This window comes from Miniopterus schreibersii, assembly GCF_964146895.1.
Source record: "Miniopterus schreibersii genome assembly, chromosome: X".
Taxonomy (NCBI): Eukaryota; Metazoa; Chordata; class Mammalia; order Chiroptera; family Miniopteridae; genus Miniopterus; species Miniopterus schreibersii.
Window position 1 is genome coordinate 70,104,823 of NC_138104.1, and position 19,759 is coordinate 70,124,581.

The 19,759-nt window shown below is 40.2% G+C and overlaps 2 protein-coding genes across 2 annotated transcripts; both read right to left on the reverse strand.

Annotated features, from left to right (window-relative positions):
- Positions 1-6,565: 6,565 nt before the first annotated feature.
- LOC308550742 (zinc finger X-linked protein ZXDB-like) lies at positions 6,566-12,521 on the reverse strand. Its single transcript, XM_081124886.1, has one exon. The coding sequence runs from the start codon at positions 12,444-12,446 to the stop codon at positions 9,975-9,977; it is 2,472 nt and encodes an 823-aa protein (XP_080981012.1). The 5' UTR covers positions 12,447-12,521; the 3' UTR covers positions 6,566-9,974.
- Positions 12,522-17,617: 5,096 nt separating this feature from the next.
- On the reverse strand, positions 17,618-19,117 carry LOC308550744 (germ cell-less protein-like 2; the record flags this gene model as incomplete). Its single annotated transcript, XM_081124889.1, has 1 exon — positions 17,618-19,117. The coding sequence occupies one exon, from the start codon at positions 19,115-19,117 to the stop codon at positions 17,618-17,620; it is 1,500 nt and encodes a 499-aa protein (XP_080981015.1).
- Positions 19,118-19,759: the final 642 nt, after the last annotated feature.

Sequence of the window (19,759 nt, forward strand, 5' to 3'; positions counted from 1 at the left end):
GACTGGTACAGCTACTATGGAAAAGAGTATGGAGGTTCCTCAAAAAATTAATAATAGAGTTACCATATGACCCAGAAACCCCTCTTTTGGGCACCTACCTGAAAAATTTGAAAACATTTATTCACAAAGATATATGCACCCCTGTGTTCATTGCAGCATTATTCACCATGGTCGATACATGGAGAAAACCAAAATGTCCATATACATATATGTAATGGAATACTACTCAGCCACAAGAAAAGATGAAATACTGCCATTTGCGACAACATGGATGGATCTTGAGAATATCATGTTAAGTGAAATAAGTCAGTCAGGAAAAAGTCAAGAACCATGTGATTTCACTCATGTGGGATATAAAACTAAAAACCACAAATGAACAAACAAGAAAAACAACAACTTATAGACACAGACAACAGTATGGTGGTTACCAGAGGGAAGGGAGTGGAGGTGGTAAAGGGTAAAGGGGGTCAAATAAATGGTGATGGAAGATTTGATTTTGGGTGGTGGACACACAATGTAATATACAGATCATATATTGTAGAATTGAAACCTATATAATTTTATTAACCAATGTCACCCCAATAAATTTAAATTTTAACAAAGCTAAACATTGCCAAGTGTTGATGAAGATTTTGAGTAACTAGAATTTTCGTAACTGCTGGTGGGAATGTAAATTAGTATAATAACCTTAAAAAACTATATGACGGTAGTTACTAAAATTAGACGTATGTAACCTACAGAAATAAATATATGTACTCACCAAAAAGTATATTTGAATGTTGATAGAGTAATTAATACTTCCCCAAACTGAAACAACATAAATGCCCATATAAAAATAATTGTGATATAGGCATACAATAGAACTCTGTACAGCAAGACTGAATAAACTATTTCTACATGCGAAAGCATGACTGAAGCTTACAAACAAAATACTGAGTAAAATAAGTCAAACACAAAAGACTACACACCATAAAGCTTAAAAACAAGAAAAACTAACCTATGGTTATATATGCATACAAAAAAATGTACATACTATTTATAGCAGCATTATTCATAATAATCAAAAAGTGGAAACAACCCAGATGTCCATCAACTGATGAATGAATAAACAAATGTGGTGCATCCATGCAAAGGAATATTATTCAGCCATACAAAGAATGGAGCCCTGATACATGCTGCAGAATGGATGAGCACTGAAAACATTATATCAAGTTAACTTAAAAAAAGCCAGACACGAAGGTCTCATATTGTATCATTCCATTCATATGAAACATGAAGAATAGGCAAGTCCATAGATATAGAAAGTAAACTGGTGATTTCCAGGGGATAAAAGGAATGAGGGGAGGCTGATTACTGTGTACTAGGGTCTCTTTTTAGGATGATGAATATGTTCTGGAATTAGTCGTGATAGTTCCACAACACTGTGTATATACTAAAAACCACTGACCTGTCCACTTTAAAATGGTCAAAATAGTATGTTTTATGTTATGTGAATTTTATCTCAATAATAAAAATATGATGAAAACCAAACAAACAAAATCCTTAATCTGTAGTTTTAGAAGTAGAGGTGATATTTACTTTTGGTTCAGGATAGTAGCGACTGGAAGAGGACAGGCAGGAGCTTTCAGGTTCCTGTAGTGTTCTATTTCTTGCTCTGCTTAGTGGTTAAAAATTCATGGAGATATACCCTTACGATTATGGTTCATTTTTTAAAATTATAAAAAGTTCTACAAATGAAATGTTGCAGTATACAGTAGCTTAAAAATAATGCAAGGAACAATTAAAATATACAATACAGCTTCAAGACTGATAACCTATAGATTATCTAAATGCTTATTGAATTGAATAATGCATTGATGTTAAAAAGGAAAATCAAATAAAAAATGAATTAGCAACTTTAATGGCATGGATCAAATACTCACATTTAGTTTAAAAATACTTTAAAGACTATTTGGAGTAGAAGTAATTAAAAGCACTAACTACTAAGCTCATGTGTCTTATATGTAGAACAATCAACAGCATCTAATTTGACCATATATTGGCATTTCACAGGCAGGGCCTAAATTTGGCAAACTTTTCTCTTCACTTCTTACTTCTGAAAGCCAGATGGTCTTAGACAGACAGATGACCAATGCTGCAATAACATCTATTTGAAGATTTTCATATTGGTAATTGTAACTGGAAAATATTGGGCATATTTCAAAATTGCCATCATGTGTGTACCCAGATGTTGACCAAAGACACTTAGGAAAAGCCAAAACACTTGACCATAGGGCACACTTAACCTCCTTTTTTGCTGTTTAAATTTTATTTTCTCATTTATGTTTTTGGGAACAATCTTCAGTAATTTTTGCAAATCCAGGTAACATTTTATCTTTGAGGAACTTTTTTCCCCCAAAAGAATCTAAGGTGAAGGACAACCAGAACCACTTTGTAAACAAGATCTCTGCAGTGAGTTTTTATACTATTCAGTATATTTGGTACATAGATTTGGCAGTGAAAAAGAACTATCCATCTAATGTCTATAATCAAAATTAAATATAATACAAGTCTGCCAAATTTTTAAGGTCGCCTCTAAAGACTCAGTGCTAAAAATGGACTATGATATGGTATAAAATATATGAGATTAATCAGCAAGTTTGATAAATACAAAATTTGATTTAATATCAAAAATGAATCTTTTTTTCCCAAAGAATTTGTCCTCATTCTGTTCTGTAAGCCTTCTCAGTTCTCTAGTAAAGTCGTGCAGCTAACCTAGGCTTCTCCATTTTCAAAGCAGCCAAATTTCTAAAGTTATCATTGCAAACACTTACTTTAACATTGCTCCCAAGTTCTATTTCTTTCTAAGTACATAAAAGACAGTGGCATTTCCAAGTGAGAAAGTGAGTCCTCAAATTAAAAAAAAGGAGAGAAACAAATTGTACTTAATGACATTTTAAAACGTGAGGCAAAAATAAAACTCTTTGGTCCTTTAATCTGTCATGGCATCTGATACAATTATTATTGCTATTATTGGTAACTAACAAGTTGTAACTGACAATAATAATTGGCTCTAAGCAGCACAGGAAAATAAGTGATTTAAGGGGGGAAATGTTGCATTTCCTTAGAAACACCAAGTGCTAAGTTTAGCATTCCTAACCAATGCCAACGTGAATGAGCAGGGAAAGAAGTACTCACTGCTACCAGCAGCAAATACTCTAAAATTGGAACTAGCCTGGAATGAACTGCTGCTCTGTTCCCTGAGTCATTTGCCTGTGAAATTTCCATTTCAGCTCTTTGTTTTGGCTGATTTCCCCACAAACAGACATGTGACCCAGCTTCCTTCTTCCACATCCAACATAATACAGTCTCATACTGCAGTTATATCTCTCCACTGTATGTGTAAACAGGAAAGGGAAATAGATCCTGATAAAGATTGATTTCTTGGCTTTATTCCAGAGTGAAAATGTCTGACAGTTGAAATGTCTTTGTTTTTGCTACCATTTTTAAACTGTTTTACATCTTGGAGACCTAGTGTTGCTTGTCACTAAAGAGAGTTTTGTTTCATTATGGTGGACTTTGTTCCCCTTTCCAAATGGGTTAAGCTACTTAAATTTTATTCAGAATCTTAAATACTTGCTTGATGATTACCCTGACTCTCACCAAGATTGGTGAATTCTCAGGATTCTCTAGAAATTCTCTAAATTTCAGTTCTCAGTCCTAAATAGCACATGAAATTTATATCCCCTTCTTTTCAACTATGTAGCTATATGAAATAATTACTTTTTAATTAAGGTCCTTGTTTTTTGTTTCAGAAAATTAAATATTGTTTTTGTGTATAATATGAGGGAATTTTATTTAGCTTAATACCATTTATTTAAGTACTATAGTTTCCTTGTTTGAAAATAACCTATTTGTCTTATATCATTTCCAAAAGATCACTAACAGATATAACACTTGTTACATCCAGTATTCCCATCTAGAATAAATAAGAGAAAACGTAATTTAAAATGTATCTCCCAATGGATTTTGCTATAATTATTTAAGCTACCACCCAAAATTCTGTTTCTAGTTTAATAGGAGAGTTGACTCTATTTGCTGTATCCCAAATTAAATTTTAGATTCTTAGAATTTTTTAAATAGCTTTTGATAATCTATGCATTGAATTTTCCTCATCACAATGTTTAGTCCATACTCTGAGAACTGCTATTCTATTTAAATCTATATTGTTCCAAAATGTAATTATTTAAAACTTGATTATATATTATATATTATTTTTCATTGCTTTTTTTTAAAAAAAATGTATCTTTATTGATTTCAGAGAGAGGAAGAGAAAGGGAGAGACAGACAGAAACATCAATGATGAGTCATTGATCGGCTGCCTCCTGCACGCCCCCTACTGGGGATGGAGCCCACAACCCGGGCACGTGCCCTGACTGGGAATCGAACCGCCATCTCTTGATCCTAGGTCGACACTCGACTGCTGAGCCACGCCAGCCGAGCTCATTGCTTGATTTTTGTTTCTCTGTCTCGATCATAATGGATGTGAGTACAAGGACAAAACTTGTCAAATATATGCTCAAAAATGGTCATAAACACAGATAACAGTCTGATGATTATCAGAGCGAAGGGGGTTGGAGGGGTTGTAAAGGGTAAAGGGGGCCAAATATATGGTCATGGAAGATGATTTGACTCTGGGTGGTGGACACACAATGCAATATGCAGATCATGTATCATAGAAATGTACACTTGAAACCTATATAATCTTATTAACCAATGTCGCCCCAATACATTTAATTTTAAAAATTGTTCAAAAAGGAAAAAAATGTTTGTTTGAATGAATTGATGAAATATACTTTTGTGTTAAACCTCATAGTGCCTCACACAGAGTAGGACTCAATAATTACCAGCTGCTTAACAAGCTGGTAACAATAAGAGATATTCCTAAGGGATTCACACCTTATTAGTACTCTTAGGAATCATTGTCTGCTTTGTTTAAAATACTGAATTATTTTCTGTAGCTAAGTGACAGGCAATGCGTTTTTAGGTCTATAAATGTCAGTGGTAAACTACTGTGAGATGGAGTGTGCCGTTGACAAGGCAGGGCAGCAAATTCACCATCAAACAAAATGTAATTGCTACATAGTCATTTATGCTGCTTACTTACTCTCACTTTTTCTTTGGACTCCATTCCTTCTGAGTGATCACCATTATTGGTAAGGGTAACAATGAAAAAGAGAAAATGTGTTAAGAGAAAATACATACATATGGTAATAATATGTATGTAGCTAACAGGATATGGTTCCTGTGACTGAGTTCCCATACCGTGTTAATTAGTGGCCGGGATTATAAGTAAGAAGCCCCAAGGACCACATGAAAGTTTCGGGCAATCCTAGCCCTGTCTCTTCTATTCTAAGAAAAATACGGGTAAAACTCAATCTAATAAAGTTAATACTGAGGAACTACTGAGATTAATGACTAAACAGCATCTCCCAACTTATGGAGAAATGATTTATTATATTATTAAGTACCACATAAAATACCCACTGAATATCCTTAGGAGGGAAGGGAGCAGCAGCAGAAAGAAGGGTCAGACAGAGGTGGCAGAGCTCGTTTGGAGGTAGAGTTCCGGAGGGCACCGTGTGTGGTTGAAGAAGCCTGTGAACACTAAGAGGCAAACATGAAATGTGAACCGGAGAACGTGAGGGGCCAAGGGAGGTGAAATGGTCTCTGCTGTATAATAGGGCGTGTAATACAACAAGACTTACAGTTCATTTAGCGATAACCAAGACTTATCATTTCCCAATGAATTAAACATGCCCTCATCTTTTTTCCATATATATTTCTGAAAAACTTCAATACTCAAACTTATTGTTCATGTTAATGAAATGTTATTTACAGTCTCTAAGGAATCCTTAGAGATCCTTTTTGATCTTTCTTTTTCTGATGGATGCCCCATATATTCAATGAGTCCCCCAGTTTGTTTCCTCAGTTTGGAAACATCTCCAATATGTGTCATTCCCTGACACAACTCCAGTCCCAGCCTTCATCATCACGTCCTGAAATTATTACAATAGACTTCTAAATGATTTTCCTACCTCCCTCAATTAAATACACATTGTACATGTCTACTGTATTAAACTTTCTATACAAATATTCATCATTTGACTTCCTTCTTACGTATCTCCACTGGCTCTTAATCATGTCCAGAAAAAAGTCCTGTCCACTGTGACTAGTTTTTACAGCTCTCCGGAGTTTGCTTCCATACTGAAAGTCCAACCCTAACACCCAGCGCTTACAAAACATGAGCTCTGTATTTGAGCTAGGTTGTCTTTACCAGTGTTGTATGGTCAATTCCATTTCAAATTCTGTGCTTCTCTCCTTGGCTGGAATTCATCTACTCTCTTCTCTACATAACTACATACAACCATCCATTAAAACATTGCTACTGCTCTGCTTTTTCCTCCAAACCATTAATTTGGTGTCGGAAAACATGTTTGCTGCAATTATTTAGCTGTGCAGTGTTTAATATATGAATTCCTATGTCCTCTCTAAAGAGAAGATTCAGCTCCACATTTTTAAAAAAAATATTTTTATTGATTTCAACAAGAGGAAGGGAGAGGGAGACATAGCCCGTAACCCAGGCATGTGCCCTGACCGGGAATCAAACTGCGATCTCCTGGTTCATGGGTCAGTGCTCAACTGCTGAGCCACGCCAGCCCGGCTGGGCTCCACATTTTCCTCCTCTTATCAATATCCCTAGTACTACACCTTATATTTCGCATGTAGTCAGTAAGTTAACTTAAAATATACAATAAGGTCCCTAGCTTAAAAATCAACTCAAATTTGAGAAATATAAAAAATTCATTTGTAATGGGTGATTTGCTTTTTATATGTAGCTGTGTTCTGTCAAAGTGCTTAGATAATCTGTTCTCTAAATCCCCATTACACATTTCACTTTTAAAAAATTGCTAAGCAAATATTTTGTTCAAAAGGAATACATACATACATTTCATTTCAGCCTTATATTTCAATTAGCCCATACTTTGAGTGAGCTGTATATAAATTAGGTTTTATTAACAAATCATCAGGTGAATCTTTTTGATATCAATAATTACTAAGGGATTATGAGTATTCCCAAACAGGGAGTTAATCAATGCTTTACCTGGAATCAAGGAATAGTCATAAATACCCTGTTATTACCGAAGCCTTCTCGTATTTTTCTTGGATGGGAATAGAAAGCATTTAATCCACAGAGAAAAATGATCCTCATAGTCTATCCAGTTTTACATCTACTACTCAAGGCTTTCAATTGTGTAATACTATAATGAGATAATGGTAAAAATGTCAAGATGAACATATTTTAACTATGATGAAAATGTCCAACAGTCCCCTGGACACAAACCTTCCTGCAAAAGCATGTTTTCAATTGTCAACATTTTAATAAAACAAAGACTAAAGAGGCACAATAGGCAAATGAGATAATTAACATTAAATCACATCCCATTATTTTTTAAAGGGAAAATTTGTGCCAACACCAAGAGAAATGTAACCATTAATTTGTAGTCACAGGTCTGACTATAATTTCATGCCATTTTCATCACCCAGATAAGAAAATGGTATTAAAAGAGAAATCTTTTGAACAAACACAAACTGACTGAAAGAAACCATGTGAAACCACAAACAATTACAAGATTATCTTCAAGAAAAGTAAAACTTGTCCTTTGGAAATTCCACACAATATAACAAAAGTGTATTTTCTGGTAGTGTTTAATGGGAGGAACTAGGAATGAGGGATTAAGGAAACAAAGTGAATGGATTTTAAAATATTTTATGGTTACATATCTTAACAGATGCTTATGACCTGAATGTTCACCTCAGGCCTCTGCATTCCATTCTGTAGGAAAAAAAGAGTAATATATTTAAGAGAAATTAATGACAACACATTTCCAAAATGGACTTAAAAATACTTCCAAACTGCTAAGGGGGAATTTTGAAATGATTAGAAACAATCAAACTCTGACCATTTGCTTGGATTACAAATTTATGTATACTTTTCCTTTTTCACGAAATGAGTACAACCAATTTAAAAATTAGAAAGACAGTACAGATGCATTTCAAAGTGGCAAATTTTAAAGTGCACTGCCAAACTGCTATGATAACTACTATACACAAACATCTACATGCAAGCAGTACTGGGTTAGAATGTTTCAGAGCAACTAATAGTGTTTGTTAGCAGAACTATATGGCAAAAAAAATTAGGAAACTAAAAGAAGTACATATCTCACTAAAATCTTACATAAAATATCCCCATTATTGATTCATATATAAATGCAATGACATCTAAATCCAGAAAATAATTTCTTAGTGCACACTCAGACCTGTGGTAAATTTTGTGACCAAAAAATGGGCCATGAGGATAAAGGCTGAGAGATGATGAATATTAAAAAGCCTAATTAAAATTTTAAAAAAGAGATCATGGCAAGTGCTGGTGTGCACATGCTAGAGAATAGGTTATGGAGGGAGCAGAGCTGACAGAAGGTAACAGACATCAATTTAAGTGTACCAGAACAAGTGGTTAAAAACAAAAGAGATCATGAAATTCAGAAGAGTAGAATGGGGGCATGATATATATATATATAGATGTGTGTGTGTGTGTGTGTGTGTGTGTGTGTGTGTGTGTGTGTGTGTGTTACTAAGCAAAATTCAATTGTAAGTTAGGTAGATTTTAATATGAGTTATTGTGAAATCTTGGCCACAACTATCTCACAAAATTGTGAGAATCAAATATTTCTGAAAGACTTATATAAACTGTAAAATGCTATACTCATGTGAGACAGACACTATTTACTCCAAATGCAAACAAAACCTCTCATTCCAACTCTGGGAGAAGGCACACAATGAGCTCTCGAGAGAGAGGGGAGAAAATCTCACTCTGGTCCATTCCCAGATTTTCTTGGAACTGCAGGCTTTATAGTCACTCTAAGGGCTGCCTTTGAATACAAAGCAAAGACACTATAATTTGGTCTAATGGACAATGTGATAAATGAATTTTGAGGAGAAAAATCCTTCTTAATCTGTGGGAAAAAGATTTCCTTCCCTACTCCTTAACCTTCATAAAATTTTATTGACTGCACAAGTGTGATATTAAATTATGCCCATTTGTCCTCTTAAAAGAAGGAATGAGAGAGGCAGGAAACATGATAGATTCACTAAAACATGCCAAAACACATAATATTTTCCCTCCAACACTAACTACTGGTATAGAAAAAGAAGTCTAAGATGCACCATGTATATGTACACTGCAATGACCATTTTACAGCCAGGGAACTGAGGCTTAGTGTGACTAAATAACTTATTTAAGGCCACTTATTCAACACAAGTAAATTTTTTCTGGGACTGAGTTATATCAAAGCGCTGGCACATTCCACAACACAGGCTTAACACTGAAAAAAAAAAAAAAAAAGGCTATAAAGATAAACAGGCAAAAAGAACCAGCCCATATTTTTAGCTTCCTATTTTCAAGCTCTACCACTAAGTTTTAGAAATACTTTGGCATTATGTAAAATTTCCATTATTTTTAAAGTTAAACAGCATTTCCATGATTTCTGATTATTAACTCTCAATGCAGTTTTCATCACATTAGAAGCTCATGCAACAGTTAATCATTACAAATTTCCTAAACTTTTCAAAAAAGAGCACAAAATTATGAAAATACAGAGCTTAAAGGACCTTATAAACAATCTATTGAAACCACCTCATTTTATAAATAAGGACATTAAGGCTCAGATAAGTTAAGTGACTTGCTCAGGGTCACACAACTTGTCAGTTCCAGACTCAAGATCAGAATTTAAATCTCCAAACTTGCAGCCCGGGGCTCTGTTCTGTTTCAAACCTATAAAAACTGACCAGTTACACATTTAGTGCAGAATATCCTTAACATTGAGTGTAATTAATAAAAGTAAGCCACGTGGCGAGGAATGAATGGAGTTAGTTCATACCAAAAAGGAGCTGCCAGTCACTGTGATAAGATCTGTTTCTTTCTGACAACCATGGTTTCCTGCTGGATTGGAGAAGCCAAACTGGGTTTCCTCCTCCTGCCCGAAGAAGTCCGAGTCCGGGTGTACGTTCCATTCCGCTTTGGTTGGCATCAGTAGTTCCGAGACACTGTTTTCACAGAGGGTGCTTGAAGGAGTCAGAGCATCTGTGTCCACTGTTAGCTTACTGCTGGGGGTCAAAGCCTGGGGCTCTTGACTGGAGTTTTTCATCGCCAAAGAGCCCAGGGAGCCCAACGGCCCCGCACCTGAACTGGAGACATCATCCATATCTAAGGGGCTCTGCTGAAAACCGGTGGCTGTCGTTCCAAAAAAGAGAGAGGTATCCAGACTTTGAGGAAGGTCAGTGGTGGCCATCAAGGCCCGAGGGTCCAGAGCCTGCCCTAAGGAATTACCACTACTGCTAGCGGGGAGGTTCCCGGCCAGAGTTGAGCTCACAGAAGCGACATCAATGGTCAAGATGCCAGAGTTCACCAATGCCGTGTCCAGCACCGCAGCAGAACTATTACTGCCGGGCACATCAGAGAAGAGAGACACCAGCTCTGCGTCACTGAGGTCACTCTGTCCCTGGCTGGTAAGTTCGCTGCTGGGCGTCAGGGAATTTGCAGCTTCTAGCTGAGCTAAGAGATTCTGGCCGAGGTTGTGCCTTTTGGCCATGTGGGTCTTCATGCTGTGCTTGGATGTGAAGAGTTTGTTACACGTGGAGACCGGGCAACGGCTTTTCCAGGTGTCCACGTCCTGCAGGTGTTTCTTGGAGTGAATGTAGAGACTGCTGCGAGCAGAGAACCTGGCAGAGCAGCCTTCCACGGGGCACACAAAAGGCTTCGTGCCCAGGTGGGTTATGCTGTGGCCTTTCAGGTGCTCGGCCCTGGTGAACGATTTCCCACAGCCTTCCACGGGGCACATGAACCTCCGGTCGTCGTCGTGCTTCCTTTTGTGCCTTAGCAGTTTGGACATGCTGGTGAAGTTCCAGCCACAGCCGTCGAAGTCACACAGGAAAGGTCTCTCGCCGGTGTGGCTCCGCAGGTGAATTTTCAGACGACAAGCCTTGTCGTACTGCTTGCTGCAGCCAGGGAAGGAGCAGGAGAAGAGCTCCTGTTCCCTGAAGTGGGCGCGGTTATGGGAAAAGAGGGCACTCACCGTGATGAACGTCTTCTTGCAGCCCGAAAAAGCGCACTGGTAGGGCCTCTCGGGCTCGAAGTGGCTGCGCTGGTGGGCGCTGAGCTTGGCCTGCGTGGGGAAGCTCTCCTCGCACACCTCGCACTTGAACGAGTTCTCCTGCTCGTGGCCCTTCATGTGCGCCTTGAGGTTGTACACGGTGGTGAAGCTCTTCCCACAGCCCTCCGCCGGGCAGCCGAAGGGCCGCAGCTTGTCGTGCGACTGCAGGTGTCTCTTGAGCTTGTAGGAGGTGGTGAACGTCCAGCCGCAGCCGCCCAGGGGGCACTTGAAGGGCCTCTGGCCCTGGCTGCTGCTGTGCGTCAGTAGGTGCACCTTCAGCTGGTGCTTCTTGGCGAAGGTCTGCCCGCACTGCGCCTCTGGACACAGGTAGAGCACCATGCCCGAGCCCGGGCCCAGCGGCCCGCGCGGGCTCTCGGCGGCGGCCGGGCCCTCGGCCTCCTCCTCGGGCGCAGGGGCGGGCGCGGGCTCCGCCGGCTCGGCCAGCAGGAGGTCCGGCGGCAGCTCGGGGCAGTCGCCCGGCTGCGCGGCGTGCGGGACCCCCGCTGGCTGGGCGATCAGACCCGCGGGCTGCGGGGCGGGCGCGACCCCGGGCTCCCAGGCCGGCGGCGGGGGCGTGGCCAGGGTCAGGACGCCGTTCTCGAAGCGCAGCAGCAGGTTTTGGTTGTGGATGGTCACGGTGCCCGCGAAGGCCGCGGCGGGGCCCAGGCCCGGGCCGGGGGCCGGGGCCGGGCCGGGGACCGGAGCCGGGGCCGGGGCCGGGGCCGGGGCCGGGGTCGGGGCCGGGGTCGGGGCCGGGAGAGCGGACAGGCCGCGGGGGCCCGGCGCAGGGCGGCCCGCGGGGTTCGCGCCGCTCTCGCCCCGCTGGAGCCCTGGGCCCGGTTCGGCCTCCTCCCGCCAGACGGGCCCTGCGGCCTGGCCGGCGCCCGCGGTCTCCACGTCGCCACCCACCGGGTCCAGCAGCACCAGGAAGAAGTCGTCGCCGCCGCCGCCGCCAGCCTGATCGGGTCTGGGCGCCAGAGGGCTCGGGCCCGGGCCCCGCGAGGCCGCGCGGGCCTCCTCGCGCCGCCGCCCGGGCCCGCCATCTTGGGGGCCCCGGAGCAGCAGGAGGCGGCGCGCGGGGGCCTGGCCAGCCCGCGGGTCAGAGCCTCCGTGGACTCGGCCGCCGCCCGCGGGGCTGCCAGCGCCGCCGCCCTGTCGCGTCCCGCGAGCCGGGAGCAGCCTCGGGATTTCCATCTCGGCGTCCGTGAGGCTCCGCTGGAACCAGAGCCGCGGAGGAGGTGCGACCCCGCCCCCTGCCGCGGGCCCGAACACGTTCCTGAAAGGAAAAAAAAAATGTGCAATGCGCAGAAACTGGCCCTATCAGATATTAAAACGTGTTTAACGCCACAGTGATTTAAATATTGTGGTCCTGGGTCTCTGGAACAGAACAGAAAGCCCAGAGGCAGAGCCTGCCATGCATAAATACATTCCACAGTTAATATTAGTAGGAAATCCGGCAGATCTTCCCAGGCAGTGGGGAAATGACAGTTCGTTTGGTCAATGGTGCTGGAATACCTAGGTGTCTGTCTGCTCAGTGCAACCGAAGCCCGGACCTCGCTGTGTACACACCGAAACAACCCCCCGGGCCCTCCCAGTGCTAAGCATGGTGCTTAGTACTTCTCACGTGTGAAAAACCGTTTACTGGCCGGCCGGCCGGCCGGATTAATACGTGAGACAATATTCCTCAGAGGATACACTATGTGTCAACGTTAAGCTACCATAGTGCTAGCAGTTCCTACTGAAAATGGTGTCTCTGTTTGGTTTGCTTTCCCTGCACAACTTCCACATCCAGAACTGTCTTGAGCAGGAAAATTTGGTCCATACTTTTGTTGTTGTTCTGCTCATGCGGAGAGTAGAACCGGTGAGAGGGAGGGCAAAACAGACGAGCACTGTTTGGCCTAGAAATGCAAAGCCTGGAGGATGAAGCAGTTTACCCTGCAGTCTGGAAAACCCGACCCATGCAGGGTTCTCCCTGTACAGTGCACGACCTAAACCGACTCTTTGCCCTTCCGGCCATTGGTTATGCCGTGGTAAGTTTTATGTCCGGTCTCACCGCACAACGAGGACAGTCGTCAGCTTACTCTAGATTCTCCAGCACAGGGAGTTCTCTGGGCAGGAGTACCACTTCAATGTGATAAGGTTAAACCCTAAGTCACTGCAGTGAAGTCTCCCCAGAAGAATGCACAGATGGCCATGTGAGATACACCCCCACCCCCCTGTCCCACCCCCTGCACCTGCTTGCATTTAGTTGTGGTGGCCCAGACTCACTGTAATGGATTTGGCCTGTGATGCCTGATGATCTTATCATTGAGGCAGATGATCCTCCAACTTGTCATCAGTGAGTTGGGAATTGATATAAATATAGAGTGAAATATCTAGCGAGACAGAGATTTAGAGAGATGACTTGGTTATGGGGTACCTATAGTTTAAAGAATCCCTGCTTCCCCTTCTTGTAATGATAATGGACACTTGCTGATCTCTTGATTAGGAGGTCAACTTTTTCATCCGTAACAATTCAAATCTCATCAAAATTTCTACTTCATGTGTTTTTCTTTGTGTTGCATTTGGGGGGGAGGCTTTTTCAAGTCTGAGATACAGAGTAGTGCATAAAACAGATCTGCCAGATTTAGATACTTGATGAAAGCCAACGCCCATGTAACCAGGACCAAGGTCAAGAAATAGACCATTGCCAGCCTTCCAGAAGTCCTTCCAGTCTCAACCCACTCCCTCCCCGATGGATATGGTCATTATCCTGACTTTGTGATAATCATCTCAGTGCTTTTCTTCATAGGTTTACCACTTTATATGAAGTTACATAAACTGGATTTTACTGCATGCTTCCTTTTATTGCTCCCTTCTGTCATTCTGCATCAAATTTGAGAGATTTGTCCATGTCATCCATAGCAGCCGTAGACCCTTGTCTCCATTGTGGACTAGAAGTCCAGTGTATGACGTTAGTGATTATGATCTGATTATGCCATTCTCTAGGGGATGGACACTAAGGGTTGTTTTTAGTGTTTGACTAGCGCAGTGAACAATGCTGCAATGAACTTTCTTGGGCATTTCTCATGTGATGAAATCTCATACTGACCCTACTTCTTCCTGCCCAGGATGTCAACCATCCCTTTGTCCAGGATATTAACACCGTACATAGAGTACAATAAGATATTTTCAGAGAGAGAGAAAGGGGGGAGTGGGGAGAGAGACCAAAGTCACTTAACTTTTATTACAGTATATTGTCATAATTATTCTATTAATAGTTACAGTTGTTAACCTCTTACTGTGCCTAATTTATAAATTAAACTTGATCATATGTATGTATAGGAAGAAACATAATATATACAAGTTTCCAGGCTTACCCTGGGGGTCTTGGAATGTATCCACTGAAGATAAAGGAGGACTACTGTAGTCAAATTTATCAATCTTACCATTAGTGCTTTCTGTTTTAAGATATCTGTCGCAGTCCTAGGGACATGAAAATATTCTCTGTATTGTCTTCTAAAACATTTATGATTTTGCCTTTCACAATTAGGTCTTAATCCACTTGCAGCTGTTGTTTGTATATGGTGTTGAGAGGGGTTTTGTGTTTTTTTTCATGTGGATACCCCATTTTCTCAATGAATCATTTATTAATAAGTCTGCACTTTTGCAACTTATTTGCAGCACCACATGTATCATAAATCAAGTATCTATGTATGGGTTATCTTTGATTCATCTATTTGAAATACCATGTTATCAGTATTAATTACTACAGATCTCTAATCAATCCTGATTATTTGGATAAGGCCATCAGTTCTACCTTGTTCATCAAATTATCTTTGTTATTTTCAGCCTTTTTGACTCCATTTAAATTACCAACCATTAGAAAAGGGTCAACCAAAAGCTTGCTTGGAGTTCTATTTAGACTTGTGTTAAATTTTTAGATTTGACTTATTTTCAATATTGAATGTTTGATTTGTGGCTATTCGTATATCTCCTTTTAATTAGAACTTACTTAATGTGTCCCAATAATATTTTATATTTTTTCCATAAGAGGACATTTTACCCTAGGTACTTCATATTTTGAAAATACTATTTTTTGAAATTTTTATTTTCTGAATTTGTTGCTGGTATGGTAAATAGAATGCAATTGGCTTTTATATATTGATTTTTTTTTATCCTCAAGTGTCCGAATACTTTTAATGAGCCCAACAGTTTGTCTGTAAATACCTATAGAGTTTAATGTACACAATCATATCATTTGCAAATAATGCCAGTCTTAATTATTTCCTAATATTTTGTTTCTTTTTTTCCCTTGCTGCTCTCTCTGGGTGATGGTGGACATCCTTACTTGATGCGCTCTCAAAGAGAAACTTTCAGTAATTCCAAGAATGATATTTGTTATAGATGTTGTGCTCTGTAGTAATCTTTTTTTTTTTTTTTTAATATATCTTTATTGATTTCAGAGAGAGGAAAGGAGAGGGAGAGAGAGAGACAGAAACATCAATGACGAGAGAGTCATTGATCAAGCCCTCAACCCGGGCATGTGCCTTGACCAGGAATCGAACTCTGATCTCCTGGATCCTAGGTCGATGCTCAACCGCTGAACCACACCTGGCCAGGCTGCTCTGTAGTAATCTTGATCCAAGCAGGAGATAGAAAGTACACAGTGGGCAGGGGAAGTTTAACATAAATAATTATTAAACTATGACAAATGTATAATACATAGGATATAAGAAAACTCTATATTAGATATTTTAGGGCTGAGGGAAAGTACCCAAGGAAAGACAAACTTGGAATGGGGGCTGTTCCCCAAGGATGGAGTTCCCTCCTCATTGGAGAAAGTGTAGAAGATGCCACTGGATGGCAGAGAAGTTTGCTGGTTTGTCCACACCAGAGCTTGACTACAGAACCATAGCTGGTCTACAGTTGAAAGGTAAGCAGGAAGCGAAGCAACCCTCTGGAGCATATCAGGGTAGACATGCCACAGCTGGTTAACAAAATTATACAGGTTTCAGGTGCACAATTCTACAACACATCACCTATACACTGTATTGTGTGTTCACCACCCCAAGTCAAGTTTTCCTTCCATCACCATTTATCCCCCTGTACACTCCTCCACCTCCCCTCCCCTGCCTCCCCCTGCAATCACCACACTGTTGTTCGTGTCCATGAGTTCTTTCTCTTTTTTTTTCTTTTTTGTTCAATCCCTTCACCCTCTTCACCCAGCCCCCCACTAGCTGTCAGCCTGTTCTCTATGAGTCTGTCTCTATTTTGCTTGTTAATTAATGTTCATTAGAGTCCACATATGAGTGAGATTGTGTGATACTTGTCTTTCTCTGGCTTATTTCATTTAGCATAATGCTCTCTAGGTCCATCCATGCTGTTGCAAAGGATAAAATTTCCTTCTTTTTTTGCTGCCACATAGTATTCCATGGTATAAATGTCCCACAGCTTTTTATCCACTCATCTACTGATGGACACTGGCTGCTTCTAGATTACAGTACCTATTCAACCATTTAAAAAATTATTTTTCTTTGGTCTTTACAAGCAATAAAAACATTTATTTGCATGTATTTATTTATATGTAATCTATAAAATTGCACCTAACATTATTATTTATATGTGTTGCTATAAAATTATAATTATATATTTTTATAATACACATTTATATATATTTATATACTGTATAATATATAATACTTATATAATATATAATTATATATTATTTGTATATATTCTTTAACCCATTTTTCCACTCTTTAAGTGTGGAAAATATATATATAGTTCTTTCCAGATAAACAGCAATATGAGTCCTCCAAACCATACAGTAAATGGACCATGTGGTAAATTAACTGTAAAATAACACTAAATTATATAGTATGTAATGTTAAAAAATCTGAGATTGTCTGGCTATTTAAAACTACATATTAGAGTCCAAAAGTGTCCCTAATCTCAGATTTTACCTGATGATTAACTCTCTCCTGTAATATTGCCGCAATAAAAGCCATATTTGCACAACAATTTCAGCAAGGAAGAGAATTCTATATTTTGTATCAATATTAGTTAGGGTAAATTTGTCTAACTAGTTAATTTATTTTTATTCCTTGGAAATGTAGTCTTTCATTTCCATTTGGAGCATGTCTATTGATGGTAAATAAAAAACAAAAGATGACAGCATCAAAGACTGGTTTCACAGATATTTTCTTTGAATTAAACTTTTTCTTCTTAAATCCACAGAAATAAGATGGTCATTTATGATAGTTTCCACATTTGAAAGATTTTCATTACTGTTATTCATCATCTTTATTGTGTTTAACAGCCATTCAATGAAATGAAACATCAGAAGTTCTCAAAATGCTGATATATCCTAATTGACAAGATGATCAATTTCCTGAATTTTCTAATGATATAAACAGGAAGTTACAGAATATATATAAAGGGAAGCTCAGAGCTGTGCTATCCAACTTCATTACCAGTTGTTCCTCATCATTTTCAAAGGTAAGGGTTTTATAACCAGTTGTTTTCATGAAACTTATTTTTCCACTGGAATCGAAATATACCAAAGTTAACCTGAATGCAATATTTCTTAGAGATTGTGAACAAACTGAACCATCACATGACTGAGTGAAGGTATTTTGCTTGAAAAGTATGTAATCGCTGGTGAAAATGACATGTAAAGGAAAGCCAAAGTTGAAACCTGACCACTTCCAGGAGTATTTTCCATCCTTGAGAATCATTTTTCCGCATCTCATGCTATGTTCTTCAAGTTCTGTTTCATTGGTGTATCGGGGACCAATTTCCTTGCATTGTTGTGCTCTAAGCAAGGTAAACCATTGTTGTTTATAAACTTGTGATAACCATTCTGAAGGTATTAGAGCATCTTGCTCAATAACTCTTGTGGAGGCCAGGTCACAGATGATATGCTGAAACCTCAAATTTTTAAACACTGATTGAAATGGTATACCTCGTTTGGTTTCAAGGAAGGCAAGGTTAACATGCTCTCTGTGACTGGAAAACCAGTTGTTTGCATTAACTAAAAGCTGTTTTATTGATCCTTTCCAAGCTGGATTAAGATGAAGGAACATCCACTCTTTAAGTGTGGTATATACATCTATTTCCTTTTGTATTACTAATAAATTAGCAGAAGAAATGAGCAGATTCATGAGATCTATACTGAGTTCTTTGTAAAGTTCAACACTTGGATGTGTCATCAGATTGTGGAGAAGCCAGTCAAAGCACTCTGTCTTTACAGAATCTAACCCATAGGTTGCTGCTGCTGCATAATAGCCACATGCAGTTTTCACATTAATTGTTTCCTTCATGGTTTCCTCACACTGCTGAATTAAGTAATCTACTTGAAGCAGGCATGCTGTTGCCAAAACTCTTGGGACTTGAAGGGGCTCCCTTAATTCATATTCATCCCTGTACAAGGAACCCAGTACAAAGTTCAGGGATTCTGCATCTATATTGTGGTCCTTAATCTCCAGGTCGATAATATCTTTGTCAGATTCTTCACAAGAATCTCTAAGCATAGTAGCAAAGTAGCCTGACTGAAATAAAAATATTTTGTGTAAACACCACACTTTGCCCAGAGCACAGATTTTAATGTCACTGGTTTTCCCATTCAGAAATAAAGTTTGGTAAGCATATTCAGATGTGATCTTAATTTTTTTACCGCTGTTTGTGGTGATGACATACTGTAGATTCTCTTCCTGCTCTAGAGACCCGCGGCTGTTCTCAGACACTGGGCCCAAAGAGATTCCGCTCCGCTTGCGTTTACAGCCGGCAGGTACATAACTGGGGCCTTCCTGGGCTTCTGGCTGATGCAGATCAGCTATGCCTGATTCCCTGCGCCTCAGGATACGGCTGCCCAAGGACCCCATAGATGATGACTTTTCAGACTCCCTAAGGAGACTGTTGCAAACTTTCTTGCCATGGCATTGCTGCGTCTGCCACCTCTGCCTACGCCCTAGTGTCACTGAGACCCTAAGAAACAGTTCCAAACGTCACAGAGGAGTCCCTGCATTCTTCATTGTTCGCCCCGCCCCTCCATCCCTGTGGCCCCGCCCCCTGCTTCTGTTGTCTTCCATGGAACCTGGCACCTTACCAGGGCCCCCGCCTCCAGGTTTTCCTTGAGAGTGTTTCTCTATAAGGGAAATGACTGAACCAAAGGCTTTTTGATCAGTGTTAAAGATTGTAACACATTCACACACTCCCAGTGCCAGCGTATGAGAGAATTCAATGTCAGCAGTACTGAGTACAATCATTTACCTACAACTTGCAGGTGAACACTGTGGTATCTCATTATTTTATTTGCCTTTGATTACTAGGGGGGAAGATATTTACAAAATTTTCCAGTAAGCTACATCTGCATATTCTTTGCTGACTTCTGAAAGGTTTACATATATTTTCGTCCCATGGGTTGCTAAAAGCTTCCTTTAACAATTTTCACTTACCTTTTAATTTTTATGGTGTTCTTTTATGTTAAGACATTTGCATTCTTAAGAGGCCAAATCAGATTTTCC